We start from the raw sequence: 27952 nt of genomic DNA, 5'->3' as shown, positions 1-27952 counted from the left end.
CTTATGCAAGCGTAGGGAGTGTGGCGAACCCATCGCTCAGCGAGTGGAAACACGACCTGGAAAAGCCATCCCAAGTTAAGGTGTGAGCTATCGTGCTCAGGCTGAATGACCTGAGGAACAGTGTCACGAACGGTGCCTCCGAGAAACAGGGTCGCTTCTCGGAGTATTTAGATCTTACCCCAGCACTCGGGGCTGTGCTGGAGTAGACCTTCTATTTCTCTAGATACTCGTGGGACAAAAATTGGACCATTCGAAAACTCCCTCTTGCCTTCAGGGAACCAACAGGGAGTTGACTCTTCCCACATGGGGCCTTCGGGGAACAAAGTAGATGAGACCCTTTTCCCTCGTGGGCCCTTCAGGGAACCAAGGGGTATTGGAGAAGAGATATGAGACCTGGGAAGACACATTGTGGAACCAGAAGACATGGCCACATATCCAATGACAACCCTGGTGAACTTTATAAAAGGGACCGGGTGACTGTTAAAGGAATGAGGTCAAATGGGAGATGGCACAATGGGCCTATGGCCTAAGTGCACACGGGAACTATATGCACAGTTTCGAGGATTGCTTTACGATCGAGAAAGAAACCAGAGAATGTACCCAAATGCCTGAAGGGACGTCTCGGTTTGTCCCCAATCTGTGCGCAACGTTCTGCGCACTGAGAAATGCATCAAAGGACGTGATTCGCGGGGCTGGTCACTAGTCGCTAGTTCTAGCTTCTAGCTAATTGGTAAGCTTCAAGACATGGAGCGGAGCGGACGCCTGTCGCTTAAAAATGCTCTGGAACAAATTTTTATATTATATTTCTGCAAATGTTTATAGAATTCAATCATTTTGTTGCAGACAAGATATTGAATATTTTTTTCTTTTAGCAGGGTTCGGGTATATCTGGAGGGATCGTCCCCATCGTCGAGAGCCGCCACTGGGCATAACCTTCAAAAGTTATTCCAATACAATTGAATTAAATTTGGACTTTCTTATTACATAATAATAATTACACATTCTTCTGAATAAACTAATTAAAAAATGTATAAATAATTATTACACAAAAAATTAATGATATGGCACACATTAAAAATAATAATATCACAATTAATTAAACAATAATAATAATTTTTTGAGCACTTCTACATTTTATAAAAGCACAAGTGACTTATGCCTAGTTTGAACCTGTTCGTAAATAAATTATAAGTGATGTAAATTATTGTTATTTGTCACAATAAATGGATTCCTAAACTTTCTTACAAAGATGATTTTTAAAATAGAAACTGACCACAGAATAAATGAAAGTGCATTGTGGGCGTGCCTGTGTGCCAGAATTAAGCTCAATTTTCCCTTACTTGATACATTTTCAAACGTAGAAATTATTTCTTGAACAGAAAAACAATTTCATTGGCTTCTATGGAGACTAGGCGTCGAAAGTAAATTGGCTAGATTACATTTCTAGAAATTTTCTGATCAGTGGAACAAACCCATTAATAAAAACGAATGTATGATTTTTCTTATTTGAGGTAAAAACAAAATACTACAGTAAAATCGACACATAAAATTCCCATATTAGAAGTTTTCGCGCTTGGAAATTTTAAATATTTGAACCCACATAATTTAACGTTTTTCCACTTAAGTATAAAAACCTTAAAAAGAGAGTTTCGCTGTATAAAATTGCAACAAAACAAAAATTGCGAACATATTTTACAATCTAAAATTTCTCTTGTAGCATTATATCATAATTAAGCCACTTACAATATTTAAATCACGCAGTGATTTAAATATTTTAAATACAATCATAACGTTACTAAAACGAATAATCTTTTTATCACAGCAATATTTCATCCTGTGGTCCAGGCGAATGGTTCCATTCTATCTTCTGGTGGTAGTAGCAGGTCAATGTCCGTCATCAACTGCAGGGCCTGGTTAAGCAGAGAGTGGCATCGCGTCAGCTGTTGAGACAGAGGGCGAAGTTGCGATAGTCTCTCGGCCATTCTAGCGCCGCGGCGTTGACGTTCTATTACACTGGAAAGTAGACGTGATACTTCACCATCCACCTGAAGAGGAAAAAAAAAAAATTTAATATCCAAAATGAGGAGGCAATCACATTTGTGAACAATTATTTTGTAGAAAAAAACGCCGAGTATTATTTGGATGGGTTAGAGAGATGGGAGCATCGCTGGGAGAAGTGTGTAGAGTTAAAAGGAGACTATGTAGAAAAAAAAATAAAAAAATCTTGTTTCATTGTTAGGTCGGAAACTTTTCAGCCCACCCTCATATGATGTAGGAGAGTTGTTGGAGTTGATTGGTCCAGCACAGATGTGCCTATGGGAAACTAATGAATAACTGGAGATATAATAATAAACTGAGGAAACTGTTTGCTCACACAAAGAGGTTGTCTCCTAATTTTTTTTGCAGTGTTAACCCTTCCAGCGTTTTAGGGTCATATATGACCAGGCGTCCATATTTAATAAAAGTATTTCTATCATGTGAAAATACGTAATTTTTTTGACGTTAGAAAGAGAAACAATAATTCTTTCTAGTTTGTCTCAAATATTTATACTGGAATCCATTAATAAAATCCTAAAAATAGCCAAAATTAATAGTTCATATTTCGCGGCGCTCTAGTAACAATCAGTTTAAGTTTTATTATATGAGCTAGATAAATGTGAAGGTACAGTTTTCTTACAAATTCCCCCAAAAAAACAAATGTATTTTCAAAATACATATTGTATCCTCTCAATTTTTCTATGATTGGAGTAAAAAAATTAAGTAAAAATGTGGTTAGCGTTTTTGACAACATTTTTCACATTTGATATTAATATTTATTGAAATAAAACAATTTTTTTTTTTTGTTGTTTAAAACCACGAATTTTTATTAATTTTGAGACCGACCGGTTTCGCTTCACTCGAGCATCGTCAGGGTACAAAATTAAACTAATCAATAATACAAAATGTGTCATTATATATACATACAGAGGGAGAGAGAAAGTAAAACCAAAATGAAACAACAATATATTAAAAGAAAACGATTAGTGTATATAAATATTATAATAATAGAGAATAGGCATTAATAATTGTAAGGTGATTAAGGGATACTGGGAATTTTACAGTTTACAGGGAATATTCCCAGTATTGGGCTTTTTGACAAATCTAATTGATTATTCAGAATTAAACTTTTGGTTTTAATGGCTTTCTTTATTTCTAGTGCTTCTAGGTTATTCAATTTGTTACTATGGTCTTTTTTATGGAGAATCTTAGCACCGGTGCTTTTATTGAAGGTATGATCTTTTTCAATAAGATGATTGGCAAACTCTGAAAAGCCATTGCTATTTAGGCATCTAAGATGTTCTTTAATCCTAATGTTGACATTGCGCGTTGTCTTCCCGATATAAAACGCTGGACAATTGTTACAATTTAATTTATAAATTCCTGCATGACTAAGTGTGTCATCTTTATCTTTAGAATTGACTAAAAATTTACCTAAATTGTTGTTGGTATAAAACTTTTTGTTTTATTTCATTAAAATGTTAAACCACAAAGTGATTGCTTTCTACGAAAATATTAATATTTATTATTTAGAAATAGTAATGTTTACATCAAATGCATACACCGGAAAGATAATTTTATCTAGTTTCTAAAACAGTATTTCTTCTTCCGAAAAATTAAAAAAACAAGATGTATTTAGCGCATTTGAAATACACTGAAAACATTGTTAACTGAACAAATGTGTTGAAAAGGGTTCATAAATACCTCCTTGCACTTTCCAGTGATTTGGTTCTGTTCTTGGGTAACTAATTGAGCACACATAGAGAGATGAGCCTGATACCTGGCACAGAGTCTCAACCACGGAGCACCATCCACACCTGGAGATAACAATGATTATGTATAAAGTATTGGGTAGATACCTACAAAATTATTAAATTTAATTTTTACATGCAAAATAATAAAATGTGTGAACATATGACATGTGATGTTATTAACACATTGTCGTCGCGACACGGCATTTGCCGTTTTTCGCGGACTGTCGGTCAACTGCGGGACACGGCAAATGCCGTTTATGTCGACTGTCAGTTTTTGGCGGGAAACGGCACTATACGGGTTTGTTATTAGCGTGAAATAAAACACCTTGAAGGGTAATTTGCTACCTGGGTGCTAGGCGACAGTCTGTCGACGTTATTTGAGATGCCTTGTTCGGATTGGCGAGTGTGCCGCTTGTAAAGGCGTCGCCACAAATCTACAGTTTTTATGCGATCTCAATCTCCAGTTTAGTTTGAGTCATTTCACGTATTGGACTATTTTTAATACCGCTCGCACTGTTTTGTTTACTGTTTGGTATTTTATTATTTGAATATATTATCATTGTATAGGACTTTATCCCTACAAAAATGTCTTTACAAGCCAATGATACATGCACTTATGGTGTGTGATGGATTATCAACATATGAAGTGTACTGATTCCTTGAAAGAATAAATACTATCATTCATAAGTGGAATGGGTTCTTCAATTAGGCGAGGCAACCGCAAAAGACTCTTTTTTGACAAGAAGCAATTAAACTTAAGAGTTATTGAGTGTTCGCCTTCGGCCTTAGGCGACACTGTTCAATATTTACGCGATCAGATTTCACACATCCAGCGATTGTAAAATTGCGGGCATGGCAAATATATATTATTATTTATTATATAACTATATATGATACAAATAAACATGCTATCTTTTACATGGAATTTTCAAATATTGAATATTGAATGCTTTTTACTGAATTAATATCAGGTTTTTATATTCAGCTTTGAAATGTGGTGAAATTATGATGTAATCAAAGCAATTATAATTTATTTTTGATGATCAAATTTCATGTATGATTTCTTTCAAAATTTTCAATCGAAAATATTATTTGGTTTAGAAATTGTATCAATTTTAAGAAAGCGATATATTTTTGCGCTAATCGCAAAAAACACCCGCTATAGGCTAGAGTCTATTGTTTGAAGCGCCCGACTACAATGTATTAATATGGAATATTATAGATTACCTTCTAAGACTTCAGGGTCCCTGGCCCCCGGTAAACCGAGAGTACCCCGCATGATGGGCAGGAACATGGGGATTTGCTGAAATAATATATTATGATAAAAATAACAAAAATTATTATGATTGTGACAGTATTTATGTTGGGAGAGTCGACAAAAATAAACAATTATGTAATTTAGTCGGTAAATGCATACACAGCTCATTGGCAGAACAACTAACGGACAGACTTTTCCTCTTGTGATAGAAAGAGGATTGAAAGAGGACCGCAACCGTCATATTGACAGCTGATCAAGTAAATTTTACGTATATAATAAAATAAATAAAACAAGAATTAGTGAAATTGCTTACTTTATTTGATTAGATACACATTTGGTAGAATACAATCTACAAAAACACAAACGAAACGAATATTCAGCAAACTGAAATATGTGCGCTGAGATCAACATGAAATACTAACAACTGACACCGAAAATGTGTGTTGTGTCAGTTGTTATGTCTGCCTTTACTGCAGACTTCGGGTGTTGGGAGCTCTTTAAAACAGTAAAAGGTTCTTAATATAATTGCGTTTGTTTACGTTACAACAACCTGTCTGGCTAAACTACACTGTTCGTTACCCGAGGGTAGATAAATCTCTGAGCCTCCAGACGCTCGCACTGTCCGATAATATCTCTCGCAAGTACCTGCTATACTAGCGACATCTGGCTGGGCCCTGGCGTAAGCTTTATGTCTACCACCATCTATCGATTAAGCACTCAACCTTATTACCATACATCACACCCTCCTCGACCTAATCTAAAACCTTTGGCTACATGAATTACAAATCATTATTATCACAATTGATGCTATACAAAAAATAAATAGGATTTTAAATACTTCATTTTAACCCGATTTTACATTCTAAATTCAACAAAAATTGTCATGATTTTAAATATTTCAACTTAAGTATTTCTGTTTCTCTGGGAGGAATCCAAAAAGACAAAAACACCTAAAAATACAGTGACCAATCGAGTTTGAATGATACCAAAAGAAAGATACAGACAGATCAGTACTATCATTTTGCGAGGTGGAATGTGTACCTATGTAACAAAAGGGTTGTAAACAAACTCAGCTTAATGGTCCTTACAGTCACATTGACGGCAGCGGTCTTTGTAGGTATAAATCATTATATTACAAAAAGTAAATAAGATAACCATCTTATTTAATTTCTTGATTCTTGATTTAACTTTACCCCCTGTATAACTGTATAAACTAACTGTATAACCCTGTATAAATTTAATTTAATAGTAAGATTTCCGGCTGATATTGCACCAAAAACATGATTTCATATTGGCTTATTGATTAAATGAACAGAAATACCTGCAGTCTAATCAGATGTTCATCCTTATCGGTGGTGGGAAGAAGTGTGGCCTCTTTTACTACCACGATGTTGTGTGCGTGGGAGGAGCGTGGGGGCGGCTGCGGGGCTCGGGAGGGGCCGGGGCGCTGCGGAGCCCTGCTGCCCAGACCCCGCCGGGCGCCCCGAGCTAGCTTCGGAGAGTCTGGAATGATCAACAGTGAAAATGTGCTCAAAAACTATAGGATGATTTTCTGAAATTTTTTGTTATTTTCTCCGTCCTAAAACATGGGTTACTTCAATACCTAGGATAATTCATTTCTCTCTTTAAACCCTAGAGCCTCCATCTAAATTTTGTAATGTTGTTCTCTTAACCTTTCCCTTACTGTGCTAAAAAAATACACGCGTTACGGTGCTGTGTAGTCAATACACATCTCAAAATAAGCGATTTAATATCGTAAAAATATGAATATTCATAGCTAATCGATTATGTTTATTATATTTTATATCAAAAGTGAAAATAATTGTAATTTAATTGCTGAAAACATGAAAAAACCATCAGCAGATGCTAAAGAAACGTGCGAGGGGTCCACATCTAACGACGGTTCGCGGCCAACTGGCTAGCGGCGCGGCTGACGGTTGGCACAAACACAGCTGTGCGGTCGTAGTTATCGATGGTCTAAATCAAAAACTACAACTGCAGAAGTGTGGATGTCTCATGTTCCCGCATAGCGAATTAAAGCGGGACATCATTAGCGTGTCATTTCCTCGCACACTCTTCGCGTATTTAGTCTCACACGGTTGATTGTATTGGTGTATTTGTTCCCGATTTTTAACAAAAAACTCTGATTTTTAATTGAATTTGAAAACTATGTAATATATTATTTTTTAATTCAGTGCATAAATGTATAACGGAGGAATACCTAAAATCTGAACCCAGAATTTATTATATTTATAGAGTTATTAGAAGCAATGTGTAGTAAATACACACCACAGATGAGGAAAGGTTAAGCAAACTGTCAAAATGCAGATTGCGAAAAAATATATTCTCGCATTACATTCGATTCCAGATAAATTCGCTGTTTTTTTAACGTATTTCAAAATAAAATACTATTTTTGAAAGCAAGTTAAGACTCTTTTTGATTTTCACACTGCAAATCGATGTATGCAATTAAAAATATTGAAATCAAACATAGATAATGTTTTTAAAGTCACTTAACAATAGTTTTTATCATGTAAACTGTTAATGGAAGTTTACACAAAACAAAAAAACATATTTAAATAGATAAGTCTTAATACATTAATAAAAATTCAGTCTGCATATGTTTGCGCTCGTAAAACTCGGAAAGTAATCGACCGATATCGCAGAAAAAAATTCAAGTTTGTTCTTATTAGTGCCAGGAGTGCTTAGAGAGTGGTTTGAATGGTACAAGAAGTCGGGGATGCCAGAGGAATACTTAATGCAATATTTCTGCACCGTAATGAGATACAGAGTTAAATTAAGGTTGATGTAATGTAGTTTTTAACAGTAACATTGTGGTATACAGTAGTGAATGGTGGAAGCAGTCGGAGACGCCCGAGAAAGACATTAGCAATAGCAAGGCATTGTGGGGCATAATTATTTATTTATTCATTTTCGGGAAATCGACTGTTTACATCTGATCAGTTTGTACATAAGTATTATATAGTAGAATAAAACCAATTATGGATTTCCTCCTTGTGACTTTAACTGAGACAGCATAATATGGAATAAGCTATTTAAATTTGTGAGAAAGGAATATGAATTAAAAAATTTATATAAAACGAAAAATGTACAAAACAATACATTTATAGCCATGGAGAGAGGTTGTAGATATAAATCAAATCATAATAGAGATATAAACAATAAAGACATAAACATTATTCACAAACCATCAGAGAAATATTCTTTTATGGACCGCTTGTATTTGGTAAGTTCGCAACTGAAAATATCAACCTTGGATAATACGCTATTGTAATTATTGCATAGTCTGTTCAGGCAAAAATTCTGCTTAGAGTTCGTTTTGCTTTGATCAACCCTGAACAGGAAACAAGAGCGTGTTGAACAGGCAGGTACATTGAATGGAATCTTGTTTAGCAACTCTGGGCATATACAGTTTATCAATGAATACCATCGAAACAAGTGTCTCTGAGATCTGAAACAGCGTCAGGACAAAAATAGAGATTACCGAGAAGCGGCCTACAAGGCAATTATGGAAGCCGTGGAGATGGCAACTGTAAAAGAGGTTATTTTTAAAATAAAATTTAATTTTATTGAATAATATTTGTTATTTGTAATATTCCAGTACCTCAGGCAAAAATATTGATATACTACATGTCGATATTTATCATGACTGGAAACTATTTTCAGTTGCTACCTAAATATTGTAGCGTAATTTGGGGTTTCAATTTTGGCGGCAATGCTTCCTGACATTTCCTATCCTGTTTAGATTTGTTGTTGGACACTTAACTCAATAAAGTATTAAAAAGAGGCTCACACATTCAAAATAGTTTTAATATATTTCAGGTGCTTCATCTGCTAATTCGGAAATTAACTGCATTGCACCTAGATCCTTTCTTGATAACAACCCACGAATCCAACATAGTCTTGTCTCTCTTGACAGTGTTTTCTTTATTTTGTACATTGCCATGTATACAACAACATTGTGCATTGCAAAAAAAATGGTTGCTGTGATATTGAAGGTTGCACGACACTAAATTTGCACACATGCATGCAACTAGTTGCGTAATGGAAATTCAGCTTTAATAAGAAACTTGAGTTTGAAACTCTGTCAAATTCAGGTAACTAACTACTTGTGTAACATAAAATATGTCAGTGTTATCTCACCTCCGATAGGGCGATTGAGCGTATAGGAGATGTAGGGTAACTCGGTGTCGGAGCACAGACTGGCCCCCGGAGAAGTGTTACCGCTGCCCCCGAGGTGGTCATTGCTATTCTTGCGGATGTCTGCAATCAACCATCAATCATCAGTTTTACTGGCAAAATATATTAATATATATTTAGTACAGATATAAAAGGATGGTAATTATTTACCTAACTGCCGCACTTTTAAACTTCGTTTCAACAATTACTACAAGAAACAACTATTTACATTTCGACCGGTCAATAGGTGAATTGGCATCTCGTTTGGGTTTCACCCAGGTGTCGCACGTTCAATTCATCGGCTGGCTAAATTCTCCATCACAACACAAGCAATATTTTCCGCTTACTGTGGTGGAAGTATGAGATTTTAAAATATTGTCAGGTTATTCGTTACCCGAAAATGTTTGTCTTTCTTTAAGAAAAAAATATATATAATTTGAGATTTTCACAGCCAAAAGAACATCTGCCCTGATGACCGACACTGTTATTCTGTCTCAAAAATTGGCTAGAGAAAGAGGTAGAGCAACATAATACCCCACAAATTAATCACTTTAACTATTTCTTGTAATATTTAAATATTACAAAAGAGGTAATTAGATTCTTAATTTGGGTTAATTAAACAATTTAAGGATACGTTATGAATTTAGGAAAATTGATTGATGATTAATAAAAAAAAATATATACAGGGTGTATCGGCACTAACCCGACAAACTTTAACCAGCTATTCCTTAGCACATTTGGAGTAAAAAATGTTATGGGCACTTTGCTGTCCGGTAGCATTTTTTTTTCAATTAAAAACAAAAAAAAATAAAATTTCCACACTACATCACTGTCATTGGCATTGCGTTTCGTGTTCAACAGCTGTTATAAGCAAGAATGTCAAAAAGCGTCTTCGCTCTTTCGCACACACTAAATAATAATAGTTAAAAATGCGACGAATGGTGCCGTGCCATTTCGTTGTGATTGTAGAAGTGCGCCAATATAGGTACACACGTGCATTATTCAACGGAATTCGAATAAAATATTTGCCAGATGGGTTTTCAAACTTTGACAAAGGATAAAGCAGTGGTGACATGTGGTGAAAATATGAATAATAAATTTTTTATTAAAAAAAAAACGTTACCGGACAGCAAAGTGCACATAAGATTTTTTACTCCAAATATGCTAAGGAATAGCTGGTTAAAGTTTGTCGGGTACGTGCCGATACACCCTGTATGTATACTTAAACAAAATTTAATATTTAAAAACAAAATACATATCCTCTAAAGTTATATTATGCGCTTCCTAATATGCGTTTATTGTTGTTGGATTTTATTAAGTACCCATTTCATACAAGATTGCCAGCTCGGTCTTTGAACAAGTTTAATAACTATTATATTATTTAAGTTATATTTTTTAGTTTGTAATTAAATTTCTTATTTTCTTAAATATATAGTGTTATCAAATTTATCATCTAGTTTTATAGCTATTTGTTAATTTTTAGCTACATCAACTAGTGAAATTTTACAATCTATAAACCATAATGACTCACAACACTCCCCAACTCAAACACGAGAAATAATTTCTCAATTGAGTTGGGCAATTTTTTGTTAAAAATTACTAATTTTTTCGCAATCAGCCTCGAAATATCTACATTTGTAAATTATTGTAATGTGTTTGTATATTCAATAAAAAAAAATATATATTTAGATTGAAACAAAATTTTCCCAAACCTCAAAATCATACTAAAAAAATGACAGCAAAGGGATTGTTTTATAAGATAAATTTTTAACTTTGATTGAATAAGGAATTTAAATACGTCTTTTACCATCTCTCATGATGTAAATAGTTGTTTCTTTTAATAATTAAGTTGAAATGAAGTGTAATTCCATTATCTGTGCCAGTCATAAGTGCGGCGGTTAGGTTAGGTTAGGTTAGAGTGTAGGTGGTTTAGATTACTGATTACGAGTATTTCAAGTGAGCAGGTACCCTTCCAAAATCAGATAAAGAAGAAGATAATTATTCTGTATTCTAATAACCTTTAGACAGTGGAGGTGGTATGGTATGTCCTCTAGTTAATCTACTTGGCGCTTTCTCCCTGGAACCTCCTTGTGTCGACTGCTCGGAGCCCATTTATTCTAAAATAACAATACTCCATTAGTTGGGTACAAATTCACCATAAAACTATAACAATTATTATTTCTAATGATAAACTAATGTTTAAGAAACAAGGGTAAAGGTTACGAATTCCGCTTCACGGTAAATATGGAATGTTTACTTTGAATTAATACTTGAATTTAGTTATATTATTACTAAAAGTTACTATAAATGTTGGGGAACCTTTAATAACGCCTGCTCGCGTCCCCTTTAGAGTTATATCCCAGTTTTCAAGTAGTTTGTGGGCTACGCTAGGTTTGTATAGACTGGTTTGTGATTTAATTCTAATACGATATTATGAATATAATCCAACTCTTGATATGAACATAGTCGCCGTCAACGGCGACGCATACTAATTGACATATCGCGTAAGTGACTTAATAAACGAAATTAAAATTAAAAGTGCGTAGTCTCCCCCGACATAATAAATCATGTTTTGAATTAATAAAGCTAAATCCATTTATTTGAAAGTGAAATATTGCGTATTAAGAGTGAAGCGGAATAAGAGAAAAATAGTGAAACAAGTTTTTTGTATGCATAGCACAAAGGATAGCATATTATTTTTGAGCAATAAATATTAGTCTGAAACACCTAGATAAATAGAAAAAATACATGCCACCGGCGGGAATTGAAGCCGCAGCCATCTGATCGCCTGTCAGGTGCTCTACCAATAGAGTAAGTAAGGTAAAGCACCTGACCAGCCATAAGGCTGCGCGTTCAATTCCCGTCGGCGGCATGTATTTTTTCTAGGAAGATTTTTTCAATTTATATAGGTTTTCACGCTAATAATTATTGCTTAAAAAGAATACTTACCAATTCGTTTATTAATTAAATTGATAGGTAAAGAATATTGATTTACCAGGTTTATTTTTAAGTATTCACTAATATAAAAAATCGGTATAAAGTCTACACCTAAATATTATTATCTGAAAAGATCGATCTGTCATTCTTGCTTATCTGTCAAATTGACTCGCCATAGAAAATTTCCTTTGTTGTACGAGCGGCTAGAAACACATCTAAGCTTCTAAGATACAGTTTTGCAGTTATTGCTCGCATACAAAACCAGGAAGAAAAAAGTTTGATCGCATAAAGTTTTTAATATTCTCCCCTAAATTCATTGTCATGCCCAGGGCCGGTCCTGCAGAGAGTAGTCCGCTCCAAGCTCCGACTTTCCAAGGCTTCAAGGAATCAAGAAATCAAGGCGCTGATATTGATCTGCCAGTAATTAGATGGTGGATATTAAACCGAGGGGAGTTATTTCAGTTGCTTTTTAAACTCGGTAGGAAACATTTATGTACGTCCATGTTGCTCTCGAGTAGCATTTCTGACAACTCAATCCGAAAAAGAACTGTTAAAATATGGAAAATGTTAAAATCAACAAATTAAAATAAGGAAAATGAATGGGAAAAGAAATAAATCAAAGACTATATATAATATTACCTGTATTTATTAATATAAAATCACAGTAAAAATTATAATAATTGGATTCAAAACGCATTAATGAAGCATAAAACTTATATATAAAGCAAAACATGTAGAAATTATTTATATTTATCACAATATAGGTAGCTACTTTATATACGACTAACGCCACACCAATATAAAAAAATATAATAATATTACTAAATTAAATGTTTCATTTTTCGTTGGAAATTATTTGGTTAATATAACATTTAAATGAGGTAATGTAATGAATGAATAGAGGGTATATATTATTGTTAATCATGTTTAATTCGTAAAGTCGTGTAATTTTCGACTTTTTGCCAAATGATTATAATATCATTGATTTTATGGAAAGGAGCAATGTTACTCACTCCATTTCTTGCCAATGTTCTAAATAACCTTCACAAATCATACAATCACAAAGCTCTTAACCCCTTGCTTATAAAGCGCAGTGTAAATATTATGCTTAAAAATTAATAAAATACTTCGTTTTAACCACTTTTATTGTTTATTACCAACATGTTTCATGAGCAACGCTCACTTCTTCAGGGTTTTTAATAAAACTTATAATGTATTATATAAACTTATATAAATATTATGCGTCGCATGCAGTGAAAAACGTATAACCATGGCGTTTGTTTGGTTAAAGCGGTCTTATACCAGGCTCAAGGACGGCTTTACCACACAAACGTTGTGCGGGGGTGTAAGAATTTAATTAGTAAGCCAGTAAACGTCCAACATTGAACGTGTATTGTGTATTGGCCACGAGGATCTAAAATGAATGACGTGATCATGAATTAAGCTGAAATAGGTTTAAAGAACATGGTCTGGGATTGTTCTGGGGCGGTAACCAATCCGAACTTGGACAGTTCGATTCTTCTGTCAGTGGGCGGTGGGTTTATCGAAGTTAGCCGATATCGACTCAAGATGCGAGCCAGCCCTAGTTTGGACTGGAGATGGCCGAAGCGTTCACCTAGAGAAGAGAGAAAAGTCAAACACATTAATTTCGGTCATGTGTTTGTCTGTAACTTTGTTCAATGGACTCTAAAACTCGGATATGCTATGAGTTTAAGTGTCATTTTCAAAGCTATTGGAACTGATTGTAATAAAGCGATAGTACAGCGCCCTTGGCGTGATTTTGCTCAAATACGGCGCTTTAACAATCATTCAATTAATTATTATTTAAATATTGGATATATATTATTTTACCATTTCAATATTTTTAATTATTATCATATTATTATTTCAATATTTGAAATCCTCCTACTGCCATCCATAGTATGCGGAAATCGTTGATGATTTTATGATAGAGGGCACCAGAACATGGCCTAGCTAGACATTGAGAGGACTTAGGTAAACACTGAAAGGGCTTAATTATTTATTTATTTATTTAGCAAGATATTGAAAGGGTTTAGTTAGATGTTGAGAGGGCTTAGCTAGACATTGAGAGGGTTTAGCTAGACATTGAGAGGGTTTAACTAGACATTGAGACGGCTTAGCTAGATATTGAGTGGGTTTAGCTAGACATTGAGATGGCTTAGCTAGACATTGAGAGGGCTTAGCAAGATATTGAAAGGGTTTAGTTAGATGTAGGGAGGGCTTAGCTAGACATTGAGAGGGTTTAGCTAGACATTGAGAGGGTTTAACTAGACATTGAGACGGCTTAGCTAGACATTGAGTGGGTTTAGATAGACATTGAGATGGCTTAGCTAGACATTGAGAGGGCTTAGCAAGATTTTGAAAGGGCTTAGTTAGATGTTGGGAGGGCTTAGCTAGACATTGAGAGGGTTTCGCTAGACATTGAGAGGGTTTAACTAGACATTGAGACGGCTTAGCTAGATATTGAGTGGGTTTAGCTAGACATTGAGATGGCTTAGCTAGACATTGAGAGGGCTTAGCAAGATATTGAAAGGGCTTAGTTAGATGTTGGGAGGGCTTAGCTAGACATTGAGAGGGTTTCGCTAGATACTAAAAGGGTTTAGTTAGACATTGAGAGGGTTTAGCTAGACATTGAGAGGGCTTAGTTAGATATTGAAAGGGTTTAGACAATGTCAGTACATTGAGACGGTAGCGTTTACAGCAAATATCTGATACTTCTACGTACCAAGACAAACTTTGGGTCCCTCTCCAAACGGCATGTAAGTAAATGGAGTGATATTTCGTATATTTTCCGCCGAAAATCTTTCTGGGTCAAATGTTTCCGGGTCTTTCCAGTATCTCGGGTCCGTCTGCATGCCAGATAGAGACATGTATATCTTTGTGCCCTTCTCTATAACCAGTTTGGTCCCCTCAACTGTGTAGGTCTTAGTACAAAGACGGTCTAAAAATGGTAGTGTTGGATAGAGACGAAGGATTTCTGAAATGAAAGAGACACACATTATAATTAATTACTCTTTTGAAAAATCAGGTTGGTAAAATGATTGACTACCGCACAAGAGCCTAAATTACCCGGAGTAACAAATGCATTGCATTATTTAGAGAAGAGTCGTCAGATGGGAATGCTGACCCTGTTCTACCAGCATTTCTATTGAAGATGCTCCGAGGAGCTAGCGTCATTGATCCGGCCAAATTGCACGCCCAAATTTGTACACCATTGAAACGGGTAGTATCTGTGTACAATAGTTCCAATAGCTCGGGTATGGAATGATTAAATTTGTCGACATCTGTGTTTCCTGCTTCGTACAACCTTCCGTTCCTAGAAAAGAACCTTCACAAAGCATCCCTAAGTATGACATAGGTTCTGAGGAAAATGAATTTCCTCGGGGTCTGCTGGGTGTAAATATAATTACAAAAAAACAAGATACTTAAGACGTAAATAAGTTTTATAATTACCACTGTAAGCCATACTGAGGTAAGTCATTTCAGATATGGCCTCATATGACATGACACCATTATGTCGGTCCAAAACTTCGTTGATTTCATTCCTCACACGTTCCTGGAATAAAAACGATCTTGTTTAGTAAGAAAAAAATAAGTTACTGAGAAATTGAACACAGAGGGCCTTCAAGAGGGACTCCATTCAGTCAGCCATGGTATTAAAGGCAATCCTGGATAGGAGTTGTTTGCGCCTTTTATGCAAACCAATGCGGTGGTAGAGAAGTACTCTGAAAGAGTCCACTTGCCCTCCCCAGGAAAATTTCCGAAACGCTGCAATTTTCGGTAGGCGAAAAGTTAGTGATAGACGTTACTTGTTTAAGCCATTGGGATATGGTCAATGGTGTATGGTGGCGTTGCAATACGGAAAAGTTAACCATACTTAAAGATGGTTTGGACATGCAGGAAGAATGCCAGAAGTGTGGCCAGTGTGGGTGCCCCAGTAAAAGTAACCCATGGGCAGAGCGATGAAGAGGTGAGTGAACATTGGAGCAGGGCGGGAAGGACCGAGGACTGAAAACTTTGAACGTGAACATTTGTGGAGAAAGTCAAATAGCACCGTCGATAATGATTATGCTGTTGGAATTTTGATGGATGTGCCCCAAGATTAGCTTCACAGCTGTTGTTACAAAGGTAGGTGTTACCTGTATTTCAGGATGGCTGGTGAGGGCAGACATCAACAGGGTCATGGAGGTGCTGGAGGTTTCATAGCCCGCTGCGAAAAGCACCATGAATTGGGCCACCAATACATCACCAGCGTATTCTGTAATCAACATAACGTTTGACATAGAGTAATGGTTTTCATGTCCCATCATTTATTTATTTATTGTTTATTTGCAAAAACAGTATTAACCAGAACATTGCAATATCGATAATTAAAATCATAATCAAGGTTCTCTAGTACATATGATTGTGACAATTATTTCAGGCTAAACTTCTGTTTTATACAGGGTGTATCGGCACGTACCCGACAAACTTTAACCAGCTATTCCTTAGCATATTTGGAGTAAAAAATGTTATTGGCACTTTGCTGTCCGGTAACATTTTTTTTTAAATAAAAAAATTACTATTCATATTTTCACCACATGTCACCAATGTTTTATCCTTTGTCAAAGTTTGAAAACCCATCTGGTAATATTTTGTTCGAGTTTCGTTGAATAATGTACGTACGTACCTACGTTGGCGCGCTTTTACAATCACAACGAGATGGAACGGCACCATTCGTCTCATTTTTAACTATTATTATTTAGTGTGTACGAAAGAGCGAGGACACTTTTTGACACACTTGCTAATAACAGCTGTTGAACACGAGATTCAATGCAAATGACAGTGACGGAGTGTGGATTTTTAATTTATTTTTTGTTTTTAATGGAAAAAAAATGTTACCGCACAGCAAAGCGCCCATAACATTTTTTACTCCAAATGTGCTGAGGAATAGCTGGTTAAAGTTTGTCGGGTACTTGCCGATACACCCTGTATAGATTACACACTATTGGTAACTCTTATGCTATGTTAGCTGATATTTTTAATATGCCTCTATTGAATATTTATATGGTGCATATTTTAACGAAGTCACTGCGTAATAGGTATTTTGCTTTTGTTTCTTAGTCATTTCTTTTATCAACTTTGTAGTAATGTATATTATTTTTCCTTTTGTCTTGTAACTAATCTTATAATTAATTTTATTTATTTAGAACATCCATTTTATGTTTCTTATAAGGTTTAGTATCTCATAATGTAAGCACCAGAAAATATTTTTTTACGACTCGATTACAAAACATCGATTTTTCTCTACTTTTTTATAAATATGCTATGCATGTATTATATATATATATATAAAAAACCTTCCGGAAGAAATTCTCTAAATGACAGTGATAACCATATCAAAATTCGTTGCATAGTTTAGAAGAACTAAGCGCACAAACAGACAGACGCGGATAGGGACTTTGTTTTATACTATTTAGAGATAAATAATGAATATTCAATTTTTAATGGAACAAATTTTCTTTTAATAACTTTTGAATGTTACCCATCAATGATATAAATCAACGAAGAAGAAGATAATACTGATAATTCTAAACGAAACATAAAACATGTTTCATATTTGGTTTAGATTTATCACCATTATCTTTGAAAAATTGAATATTCATTATTTATCTCTAAATAGTATATATACAGGATTTTCCAATAAGAGGTGTTATTTTGATATTTAAAGAAACTTTTCCCGTAAAAGATCAATGGTTTCGTTGCTTGTGTGGCACGTAGCGCCGTCTTGTTGAAAGTAAACGTTGTCCAAATCAATACCATCCAATTCCAACCATAAAAAATCATTAATTATCTCTCGATAGCGCAATCCATTTACCGTAACTGTTGCTCCAGCCTCATTTTCGAAAAAGTAAGGTCCAATGACTCCGCCGGACCATAAACCACATCAAACAGTCTCACGTTGAGAATAGAGAGGCTTTTCAACAATAACTCTTTGGTTTTCCGAGCCCCAGATGCGACAATTTTGCTTGTTAACGAAGCCATCGAAGTGGGAACGGGCCTCATCACTCAAGATGATTTGCATTTGATCCACTCAAGTGAATTTCAATGCGTTGTTGAAGCGTGTATCTTTCCATTTGTATCAATGACGTAGTTTTTACTTGTCAAATGTCAAAAAACGACAGTTTCAAAAGTAACATCTACCGAAATAGCGGGCTATTCAAAATAACACCTCTTATTGGAAAACCCTATATATAATCGCAGCAATAATCATTTTTCACGTTGTAATCTTTCTATATAAATATATAAATTACCACGTATATACAACGTGGAAACGGATTATTTCTGCGACCAAGATCTAAATAGAATTTTCCGCTAATCAGACCTTTAATGGCGGTGTAAATATAACGCGGCGCTTAAGGTCGGAACAGTGAAAACCTTCATTTACCACCACAGCGTATGTGAGATTAAAACGGCCGACATTACCATATCAATTATCAATTATATGAAATTCCCTCGATAGAAAAAAATCGCAAAATAAGCTCATAAAATTTATAAAAACACGTTTTGTTCTGTTCTTTAATATGTTATAGGCATGAAAAAAATCATAGTGCATCTTTAAATGCAACTAAAGCATTTTTCGAGAGATTTTTGCTCTATTTCAAACGAATCGTGTTTTATTAAATATTTTCACCATTTTCGCATTATTATTGTCGTTTTTTTAATATTAGCGCGCTCCCTCTAACATTAGTATTTACATATCTCACTTTCAAAGCATCTTTAAACGCTTACTACGGTGCCTTAGTATCAAATATTAGTATTAATGGCAATTTAAATTATTAATTTGATGATCACCGGATGTTTAAAGGTTATTTATTTATTTATTTATTCACGCCTATCAAGGCTTTTATATACATATATAACAATATTAAAAAAAATTATACTTATACATAGTGCAGGAAATAACTGTTTAAAACACATATATAAAAAAAATATTGTTGAATTTGATCCACACAGTATGTAGGTACAAAATATAAATATACAAAATCCAAAATATTTTTTTTCTTTTGCCAGCAAAATACTGTTAACGTGCAAAATACTGTAATACTGTCAATTTAAATAGCTTTATTAAAATATTCCCCTAATCGATGAAAAAAAACTTCAATAAGGTATGCTTATATAATGAAATTGATGTACTAAATATATCAACAACATCGGAGTAGCTGTTGAATCTGTCGCATAGGATTATTATTATCGTGGTAGCTTCGTGGCATAAGGAATTTATTTGCCTATTTAGCAAAGACGAGGTCTAATGCTAATTATTGTATTTTTATGGATTGATTACGATGAAGGCTTGCGTATCTTGGAAAACATGACAGAACAAGGTCAAGGTTTGTATCGTGAGGAATCTAGTCTCCCGTCAAATAATATACATAACATACATAGCACGATTCAATAATAATTATTATAAAAATAATATTTGCTCTAAAATTTAAATTTAAAATAAACGTTTAAAAAAAGCATTTTGATGGGCGTGAGTTGAAATTACAAATGATCGGTTTATCAAACTCCATTGAGTACAAAAAACAATTATTTATTCAAAAAGTTTTAATAAAACTTTCCCGACGCCTTTTCCGCCCAATTTTCCGAGCAAAATTTTTCGATTTGTTTCGGACAACATGAAAAATTTCCAAATGTCACATAATATCAAAAAGATTAGGTGTAATAAAAAATAAGTATTTAAAATTATTTTCTGACCAATTTTCCGATTACCTACACACATTCCGATTTTATCAATTTTTTTCAGAAAAATAAAAAAATTATTTCCATGACAGCGTTTTTTAATTTCTTGACTTCTGATGATTAGCAGTAATTTTGTAGTATTATTGGTTGCAGGAAGTTTGTTCCTTAGTAGAAAGTAGTTTTTGTCCAGTAAATTGAGTCCAGTGAATTTAAAATAAACGAAGTTACACGACATACATATTTGAGCATTCACAAATTTTTGTTGGGATAGAAAAAATTGAACAGGTTTTAATAATTGCTTTTGTACAATGGGGCACAATTCTACTATCAGGGAACTTAGATAAATTGGGCGAAGTTTACCGAAAAGCCGGCTGCATATATCGGCAAGATATCAGAATAATTTTATTACGATACATATTCAAAATACCTATATCTATCTAGCAATTACTTATCTTAACAACCACCAATTAAAAAAAATTAAAATAAAATATTAACTAAATCGGAATTGTATAATTTACCTACTAACCATTATGTATATTATTAGAATTCTTCAATCTGTAAACTTTACCCGCCATAGTAGAAATAACATTCAAAATGTATAAATCTAAAAATTATCGAAAATATTCATGAAATTCATCTAAAATTGAAAAATTACTCGTAAGTCCATGTCTATGAAAAATCTTGCGTTATTCTTACTTATCGCTTTGTTATTAATTACTAAAAAAAATCTTCTAATTTGTGAGGCGGGTATAGATACCGCAGCCCCGGGAACCATTTATTGGATAACCATCACCCCTGCCATAGGTCACCCTGACTTAGCAGGGGTACCCGGGTTCATGGGGTGATGTTTGTCTAGGTGGCGGACCGGTACAAGGGAGACTGATTGAAGAAGACCTTTTGACTTTTCCAACCGGACTCTCTCGACCTCTCGTCTTGCACCTCAGTGGAATTAATGGATTAATTCGTCCGTCACCCCTTGACAAACTGAACCCAAGATTCCTACACACCCCTCATACATTTCTCTTCCCTCACCTTACTTTCCATAAAAGGCTATCCCCACTCTCCCAAAGGTGAAATAGGCTCTGATCAATTTGTTTCCTAAGGGCCTTCTTTGTGGAGATAATGTAAAAAATAAACTATATTTTATAATGACTTAAATGACTTCATATAATCAAGCTAGAATTCCCTTATCAAACACAAAAGCCTTTCTTGTTTTATGGTGAGAAAGGTTATTTTTATTGTCCTTTGTAACACTGTATAACATTTAAAAAACATTATTTTTATGGTAAAAACTACAAATCATACAAATTTTATCGAAGGAAGCAAACACTTTGTGATGTGAAATTGTATATTAAATGAAAAAAATACGCTTTGTAAAACACCACTTTTATTATGGTGTTAATATTAGGCTTATTATGATGTTAATATTAGTTAATAGTAGGCTGTTAATATTAATTCATAATAAAAGTGGTGTATTACAAAGTGTATTTTTTTCATTTAATATAAATCATACAAAGTTGAATTCTTTAAGGCGAAGCTTATTGCCAAATCACTATTTTGATTAATCTTTATAAAGAATTGGTGTACATTATGAATACCAAAAAATATGCTTTAGATAAATTGAAGGTTTTACTATCGTTTCGCTCGAGTAGAATACAAATAAAAAAATAAATGCAAACTAGTCAATAAAATATTTTTTCAATAGCAATGTATGAACGCATAAAGGAAACAACCTTTAAAAAATACAATATTATAGCTAAGATTATCTGTGACAGTTTCAATTGATTAACTTTTTTGCTTTCTTATAAAATTATTTACAAAATAAATAAAAACCAGTTTTTTGCTTGAAATCGAACGTTTCCGGACTCCGTTTGTCAAGCGATTTTAATGCCTATTACCTACGATATAAGGTATACTAAGAATATACACATTTTTGACTTGTAGCTTCCTCTTAATAACCTATTATACATCATGATTTAAAAGACAAATAAAAAGAAGATATATTCATATTAGATATTTGCTGTAGCTGTTATTATATTCGGTTTGGTTGGGTATTTTGGCCACAAATCCAAATATAAGTTTTGTATCAAAAAGTTCGCACAGCCCTCTTAGTTCCTTTTACTTATGGTTGCATGTTTATCTAGTTATTATTTCATTACGTAGGCAATGTATTTATGCAAGTCACTAATTACATTATTATGGACTATGCACATAGTAACTAGACCGATTATCCAACTGTTTATATAAAAATATTTATGTTTATTAAATGTAATATTGCAGTCAAAATAATTTTGCTAGTCACTTTGACACAGTTGTGTAATAATCAGTCATAACTAATTATTTGCCTAGTAAAATATATATTATTCTGCAACAATAACTTAAGTACCAACCATCACATACATGCACCTATTTCTCGCTTTCACACACTTGGAAAAAAATTCACCTAAAATATCGACATATTTAATATAAGTTTGCCTGTTTTCAAGAGATACCTGAATGACATTTTTATGTAGCATATTTAAAGAGTTGTGAACTTTAAAAAAATTGTAATTTTTGTGTCGATATTATAAAAATAAAAACCTTCTATTATGCAGTAAATTATCTTAAATATGTATAATGTAAAAGCCCATCAGGGCGTTTAAATTAATGAATAAATTATTGTAATCCTATAAATCACGGGATATTATAATAGTTGAAAGATTTTTGAAGATGAAAGTATTAAATTTATTAAAAAAATAGCTGTACCCTGCCAAGAGTTGCTGTGGCTCAGTCTATCTGTGCAGACACAATAATGCGTGTTGCTTTTACGTCCAAAGATGGCGATGTTTAAACAAATATATGTTTTTACCTGTCACAATTGACAAAAAGCAAGTTTTTACCGGTCACAGGTGACATCTATATAGTATAGTATATATTAAGACTAGCTGTACCCCGCCACGCTTAGCTGTTGCTCAGTCTGTCTGTGCAGATAGAGAAACAATAGCGCGTTTGGCTTTTACGTCCAGCAGATGGCACTGTTTTAAAAAAAGCATCTTTATACCTGTTCCGGGTGACATCTATATAGTATAGGTATATGAAAACACACGCGTACTTTAATGCAACGTTGTGTCAAAATTTCAAAGCAATCGGTGAAGAAATTTCAGAGCAATCGGTGAAGAAATTTCAAAGCAATCGGTGAAGAAATTTCAAAGCAATCGGTGAAGAAATTTCAAAGAAATCGGTGAAGAAATTTCAAAGCAATCGGTGATGAAATTTCAAAGCAATCGGTGAAGAAATTTCAAAGCAATCGGTGAAGAAATTTCAAAGCAATCGGTGAAGAAATTTCAAAGCAATCGGTGAAGAAATTTCAAAGCAATCGGTGAAGAAATTTCAAAGCAATCGGTGAAGAAATTTCAAAGCAATCGGTGAATAAATTTCAAAGCAATCGGTGAAGAAATTTCAAAGCAATCGGTGAAGAAATTTCAAAGCAATCGGTGAAGAAATTTCGCAGATTTAAGATTATGAACAAACGAACATTTGAATTTTTATTTATACTGATGATGATAGAATGCATTATCTTTCTGCCGAGTTTAATTCGGGTTTATATCGTAAAGTGTGTTTAATTGGCACTTCCAAGATGTGCATTCTTTCAAGAAAACAAAAGTGAATTTCAAATAGATGTATTTAAAAAAACATTATTTCAAGACCCAGAAGCCGTCATCTTGGAAAAGCTGGTTCTTGCAAAAATGATGTTTGTTCTGTGCTGCTTTTGCGCAATAGAAACGTCACATTCATGGCGAAACCCATTACAACAGTTTCCTGTTTTTTAATCTTCAACTCATTTTAAATATCTGATATCAATCTGATTGTTGTTGCCTATGCATACCAAATTTCTTCAGTATTTTCTCGTCAAATCAAAGTTTTTAAGTTATTTAATATAATATGTACATTTGTTACGCCGAAACGTTAATTACGTGAAATTCCCTCGACAGAAAAAAATCGCAAAGATCCGAAAATTATTAAAAACACGTTTTGTTCTGTTATTTAATAAGTTACAGGTATAAAAAAATTCACAGTGTATCTTTAAATGCAACTAAAGAATTTGGCAAAAGATTTTTCCTTTATTTCAAACGAGTCGTGTTTTATTAAATATTTTCACCATTTTCGCTTAATTATTATCGTTTTTTAATATTCCTCCCTCTAACATTCGTATTAATATATCTCCCTTTCAAACAATCTTTGAACGCTTAGTACGGGGCCTTAAAACGTGAAATAAGTAAATATATATAACTCACTCAAGCCATTCAATTCAGTTCCATCCTCTTCCATCTGCAGCAGTATATCCAGGTAATCTTTATTTTTGGCGTCTTTTTCTTTAATGCCATTACTGTCCCCTTTCCGCAGGTTTGCTGCCGCCCAGAATATGTTCCGCATTGCACTGGAGGAAGCATCGCCAAAGAACTTGAACCTAAACATTAGTTATTTATATTTTAACTACATACACATTAATAAAACTATAAAAGTATTAAGTATAAATACATTACATCAACATTAATTCGACTTCGTGAAATGCAATTATACTAGTGAAAGATCACAGAATATAAAATTTAAAAAAGTTTATTTTTTTAAATAAAATAAAATTTCCGCGGCCGAGAATTGAACCCCGATCAACTGCTTGCTAGGTAAAGGAAGGTAAACATGCTGACCATTAAACCACCAACAATAAGAACCGCGAAATAAATTTATTATATCTACAAATAAAAAGAAAACATATAAAAAATGTTATAATATTTTTGAATTTTAGAATTACGTACACATTTGAAAATGTTACTTAGATACACACTACCGAAATAAGGACGGGTTGTTTCGAAGAATTTGAACAATACATCAAATTTCAACGTTCATTTTCAAGTTCAACGAATGATTTTTTCAGGTTCTGTTTTTATTTCAGTTCTGTCAAGCAATTAGCCAATAATTATACAATAACAGAACTTGAATAGGACTTTCACAGAACCCGAAAATGAACGTTGAAATTTGATGAATTGTTCAAATTCTCTGAAACAACCCGTCCTTAGTGTTTAATTATTTACAAAATTTCTTTTAGCAATGTGATGTAAATAATAAGCGGTGAGCAGAGGTGCCAAAAAACTTTCTAAAAAATATCCTCCCCCCGTGAATGCTATAGCTACGCCACCGCAGGCAGTCGTGTTGTTGGACTGGCATTGTTTTGTCTCACTGCTCTGCCTGACATCGTAGATTTACATCCCATTTGAATATCGTGAACAGAGTTTTGTATTGAAAATTTAACGCCGATTGGACAAATATTTAGATCACGAAAAACGTCCTTCTTGTCTGCAACTTACCCAAACCAATTATTGATCTCAGGAAACAAGAAGAACGATGTCACCTCGGCTGAGCGGTAGGCCTCCCTCTTGAACACAGTCTCGCCAAGTTCCTGGAACCTCGGCACCTTCTCGTCGTCAGGGTGCTCTGCCCCCTCCGGCAGCTGCGCAAGGCACTGCCCGGCCAGCCCTAGAGAAGTCCCCACCAGGTTGTCCGCGGTGTAGCGGCCACAGAAGTCTTTCGGATCGAGTTCTTTGAAACCTTGAAACAATATCTTCATTATAAGATTATTGAGACTGTAGGTAAGCAGTGGATAACCTCCAGTATCTTCATTATAATGATATTTACTGCACATTTATTTATTAATACTTCGTTAGTGGCTGAGTCGTCCAAAGCCAGTGGTTTTAACTATATAGAGATATTGGGAACTACTGGAAACGCAATTAGCGAACTGTGTAATTATTGAGAGACCGTCAAACCGTGAGTATGTTGGTATTATCAGTTTTATAATGCTCTCAGTAGATTAGGTTAGTAGTAGGTTAGGTTATAAAATGGTATTTTTACGACAACTTCAAACATAAATGAATCTTAGAGTATACAGGCAACTCGAATTTTAATATGCGGTCCTCGAAAATGAAATCTGCTTGAAAATTACTAGTCCTTTTACAATAGCCTTTCAAATCAATACAATTCTCCTGTATGGAACCCACATTATAATATACGTGTACAAGCTGTTGAAAGGATACAAAACAATTTTTTACGTTTTAAAATGGGTATTCCTGCAATTATGTTGAACTACAACACTCTGTTAAATCATATGAATAATATGTTCAAATTGTCATACAGAATAATTTTCAATGACTTGGTATTTCTATATAAAATTCTAAATGATTTAGTTGATAGTCCGGTATTGCTAGAATTGATAAGCTTCCGGATTCCACAACGTAATACTATAAGTCAGAAATTCTGGGACTAACTACCATATGTATTCCTCTTTGCCCAGAATACTAATGGAGGGAAACAATTATACCAAGTCAGTGGAAATCTTCAATTTATCTTTAAACAAATATAAATTGTTAATGAAGCAATTCAGTTAAGTACAATAAATAATGTATATTTCTTAATTTTCCTATGTAAAAGACCTGAACCATTAATAAATAAATAAATTGCTGGCTGCGTAAAAAACTAATCTACATATCCCAAATCGGGGAAACAAAGGTCGGGGCTTGTTTCCAAAATTTAATATATTGTATTACACTATTTAATTCAACAATTTTGCAAATGTGATATAATTTCTACGCCAGGCGATTCGTTTAAAAATGAACATTCAGAACCTGCACAGAAAAGTCCAAGAATGGACAGCGCTGCAAACCTTTGCCTTACTTTAGCAAACTTTACTTTTCTGGGCGGGTTCTGGTTATTTCAATGTGCGCTCGATGTACGACTTATTTCATAGTTTGTTCAAAGCATTCTCGAACCCTTCTGGTGCCAAAAACATGACCACGTGATTTGCCTCTAGCACTGTTGAAATGATACCCAGATTTCATGTTTAAATATAATGTTCATTGTTTGTGTGGCATGTAGCGCCGTCTTGTTGAAAGTAAACGTTGTCCAGATCAATACCATCCAATTCCGCCCATAAAAAATCATTAATAATCTCTCGATAGCGCAATCCATTCACCGTAACTGTTGCTCCAGCCTCATTTTCGAAAAAGTAAGGTCCGATGACTTCGCCGGACCATAAACCGCACCAAACAGTCACACGCTGAGGATAGAGAGGCTTTTCCACAATAACTCTTGGGTTTTCCGAGCCCCAGATGCGACAATTTTGCTTCTTGACGAAGCCACCGAGGTGGAAATGGGCCTTATCACTCAAGATGATTTTTCGATGGAATTCCGGATCATTTTCACGCATTTCAAGGACCCAATCAGCAAAGACACGACATTTTTGATGATGGCCGCCTTGAGTTCTTGTGTTAACTAAACTTTATAAGCCTTAAGACACAAATCTTCATGCAAAATACGGTGTAATGACGTTTGTGGAATGCCTAATTCCAAAGAATGACGAGGAATGGACAAACCTGGGTTTTCTTCAACACTTTCGGCTACAGCGGCAATATTCTCAACTGTTCTTGAGCGACGTGCACGGGTTTTATTTTTCACATCACTAAGTTGTTAGAACAGCTCGAATTTTTCCACCAATTTCTGTATTGCGGTCCGACAAGGTGCTTCACGACGACCCAAAAATGTTAAAGTTTTATAAACCGTCTCTGCCAAATTTTCACCATTTGTATAGTGAGTTTTAATAATTTCAATGCGTTGTTGAAGCGTGTATCGTTCCATTTTTATCAATGGCGTAGTTTCTAACTTGTCAAATGTCAAAAAATGACAGATTCAAAAGTAACATCCACCGAAATAGCGGGCTGTTCAAAATAACACCTCTTATTTGAAAACCTTTTATTAGTTATATATAAATAATGAGTTATCTCACGGTGATGCAAACAACTTACGACATTATAAATGACATTAAACCAATGAAATTAAATGACTGAATATTATTACATTACTTTCTTATGTTATTATATTAATACGATCTTCTATTAAATGATGAAATCACTTGATAGACACGACATTCGATTCCTAAAATATTGAAGATTATGCCAGAAGTCTGAGAGGGTAAAACTAATAAATAAAAAAGTAA

The 27952-nt window shown here is 34.2% G+C and overlaps 2 protein-coding genes across 2 annotated transcripts; both read right to left on the bottom strand.

Annotated features, from left to right (window-relative positions):
* BORCS5 (BLOC-1 related complex subunit 5) lies at window positions 1-12338 on the bottom strand. The gene is made up of 7 exons (XM_089647717.1): window positions 12245-12338; window positions 11268-11366; window positions 9214-9333; window positions 6371-6552; window positions 5019-5094; window positions 3742-3854; window positions 1-2045 (listed from the first exon to the last, which is right to left on the bottom strand). Exons 2-7 carry the CDS (start codon window positions 11359-11361, stop codon window positions 1830-1832), a joined length of 801 nt encoding a protein of 266 aa, XP_089503843.1. The 5' UTR covers window positions 11362-11366; window positions 12245-12338; the 3' UTR covers window positions 1-1829.
* Window positions 12339-13625: 1287 nt separating this feature from the next.
* On the bottom strand, window positions 13626-25531 carry LOC149410748 (cytochrome P450 6k1-like). The gene is made up of 6 exons (XM_089648330.1): window positions 25272-25531; window positions 24204-24376; window positions 16347-16465; window positions 15661-15763; window positions 14933-15184; window positions 13626-13801 (listed from the first exon to the last, which is right to left on the bottom strand). The coding sequence occupies exons 1-6, from the start codon at window positions 25529-25531 to the stop codon at window positions 13626-13628; spliced, it is 1083 nt and encodes a 360-aa protein (XP_089504456.1).
* Window positions 25532-27952: the final 2421 nt, after the last annotated feature.

The sequence above is a fragment of the Hesperophylax consimilis genome, chromosome 27 (genome assembly GCF_061612785.1).
Source record: "Hesperophylax consimilis isolate HC1 chromosome 27, BYU_Hcon_1.0, whole genome shotgun sequence".
Taxonomy (NCBI): domain Eukaryota; kingdom Metazoa; phylum Arthropoda; class Insecta; order Trichoptera; family Limnephilidae; genus Hesperophylax; species Hesperophylax consimilis.
Note: the sequence above shows the minus strand (reverse complement) of the source record. Positions and strands in the feature narration are given on the sequence as shown.

Bases quoted from the DNA above. Each gene is read 5' to 3' on its own strand.
- BORCS5 (XM_089647717.1), bottom strand. From the start codon at position 11,361: ATGGGCTCCGAGCAGTCGACACAAGGAGGTTCCAGGGAGAAAGCGCCA. The intron at 6,553-9,213 runs GTGAGATAACAC...TGATCATTCCAG, and splicing joins GCTCAATCGCCCTATCGGAG to ACTCTCCGAAGCTAGCTCGG. The intron at 2,046-3,741 runs GTATTTATGAAC...TTTCCTCTTCAG, and splicing joins TCACTGGAAAGTGCAAGGAG to GTGGATGGTGAAGTATCACG.
- LOC149410748 (XM_089648330.1), bottom strand. From the start codon at position 25,531: ATGAAGATATTGTTTCAAGGTTTCAAAGAACTCGATCCGAAAGACTTC. The intron at 15,764-16,346 runs GTAACACCTACC...TTTTTATTCCAG, and splicing joins CCAGCCATCCTGAAATACAG to GAACGTGTGAGGAATGAAAT. The intron at 15,185-15,660 runs GTAATTATAAAA...CTTTCATTTCAG, and splicing joins CCTCAGTATGGCTTACAGTG to AAATCCTTCGTCTCTATCCA.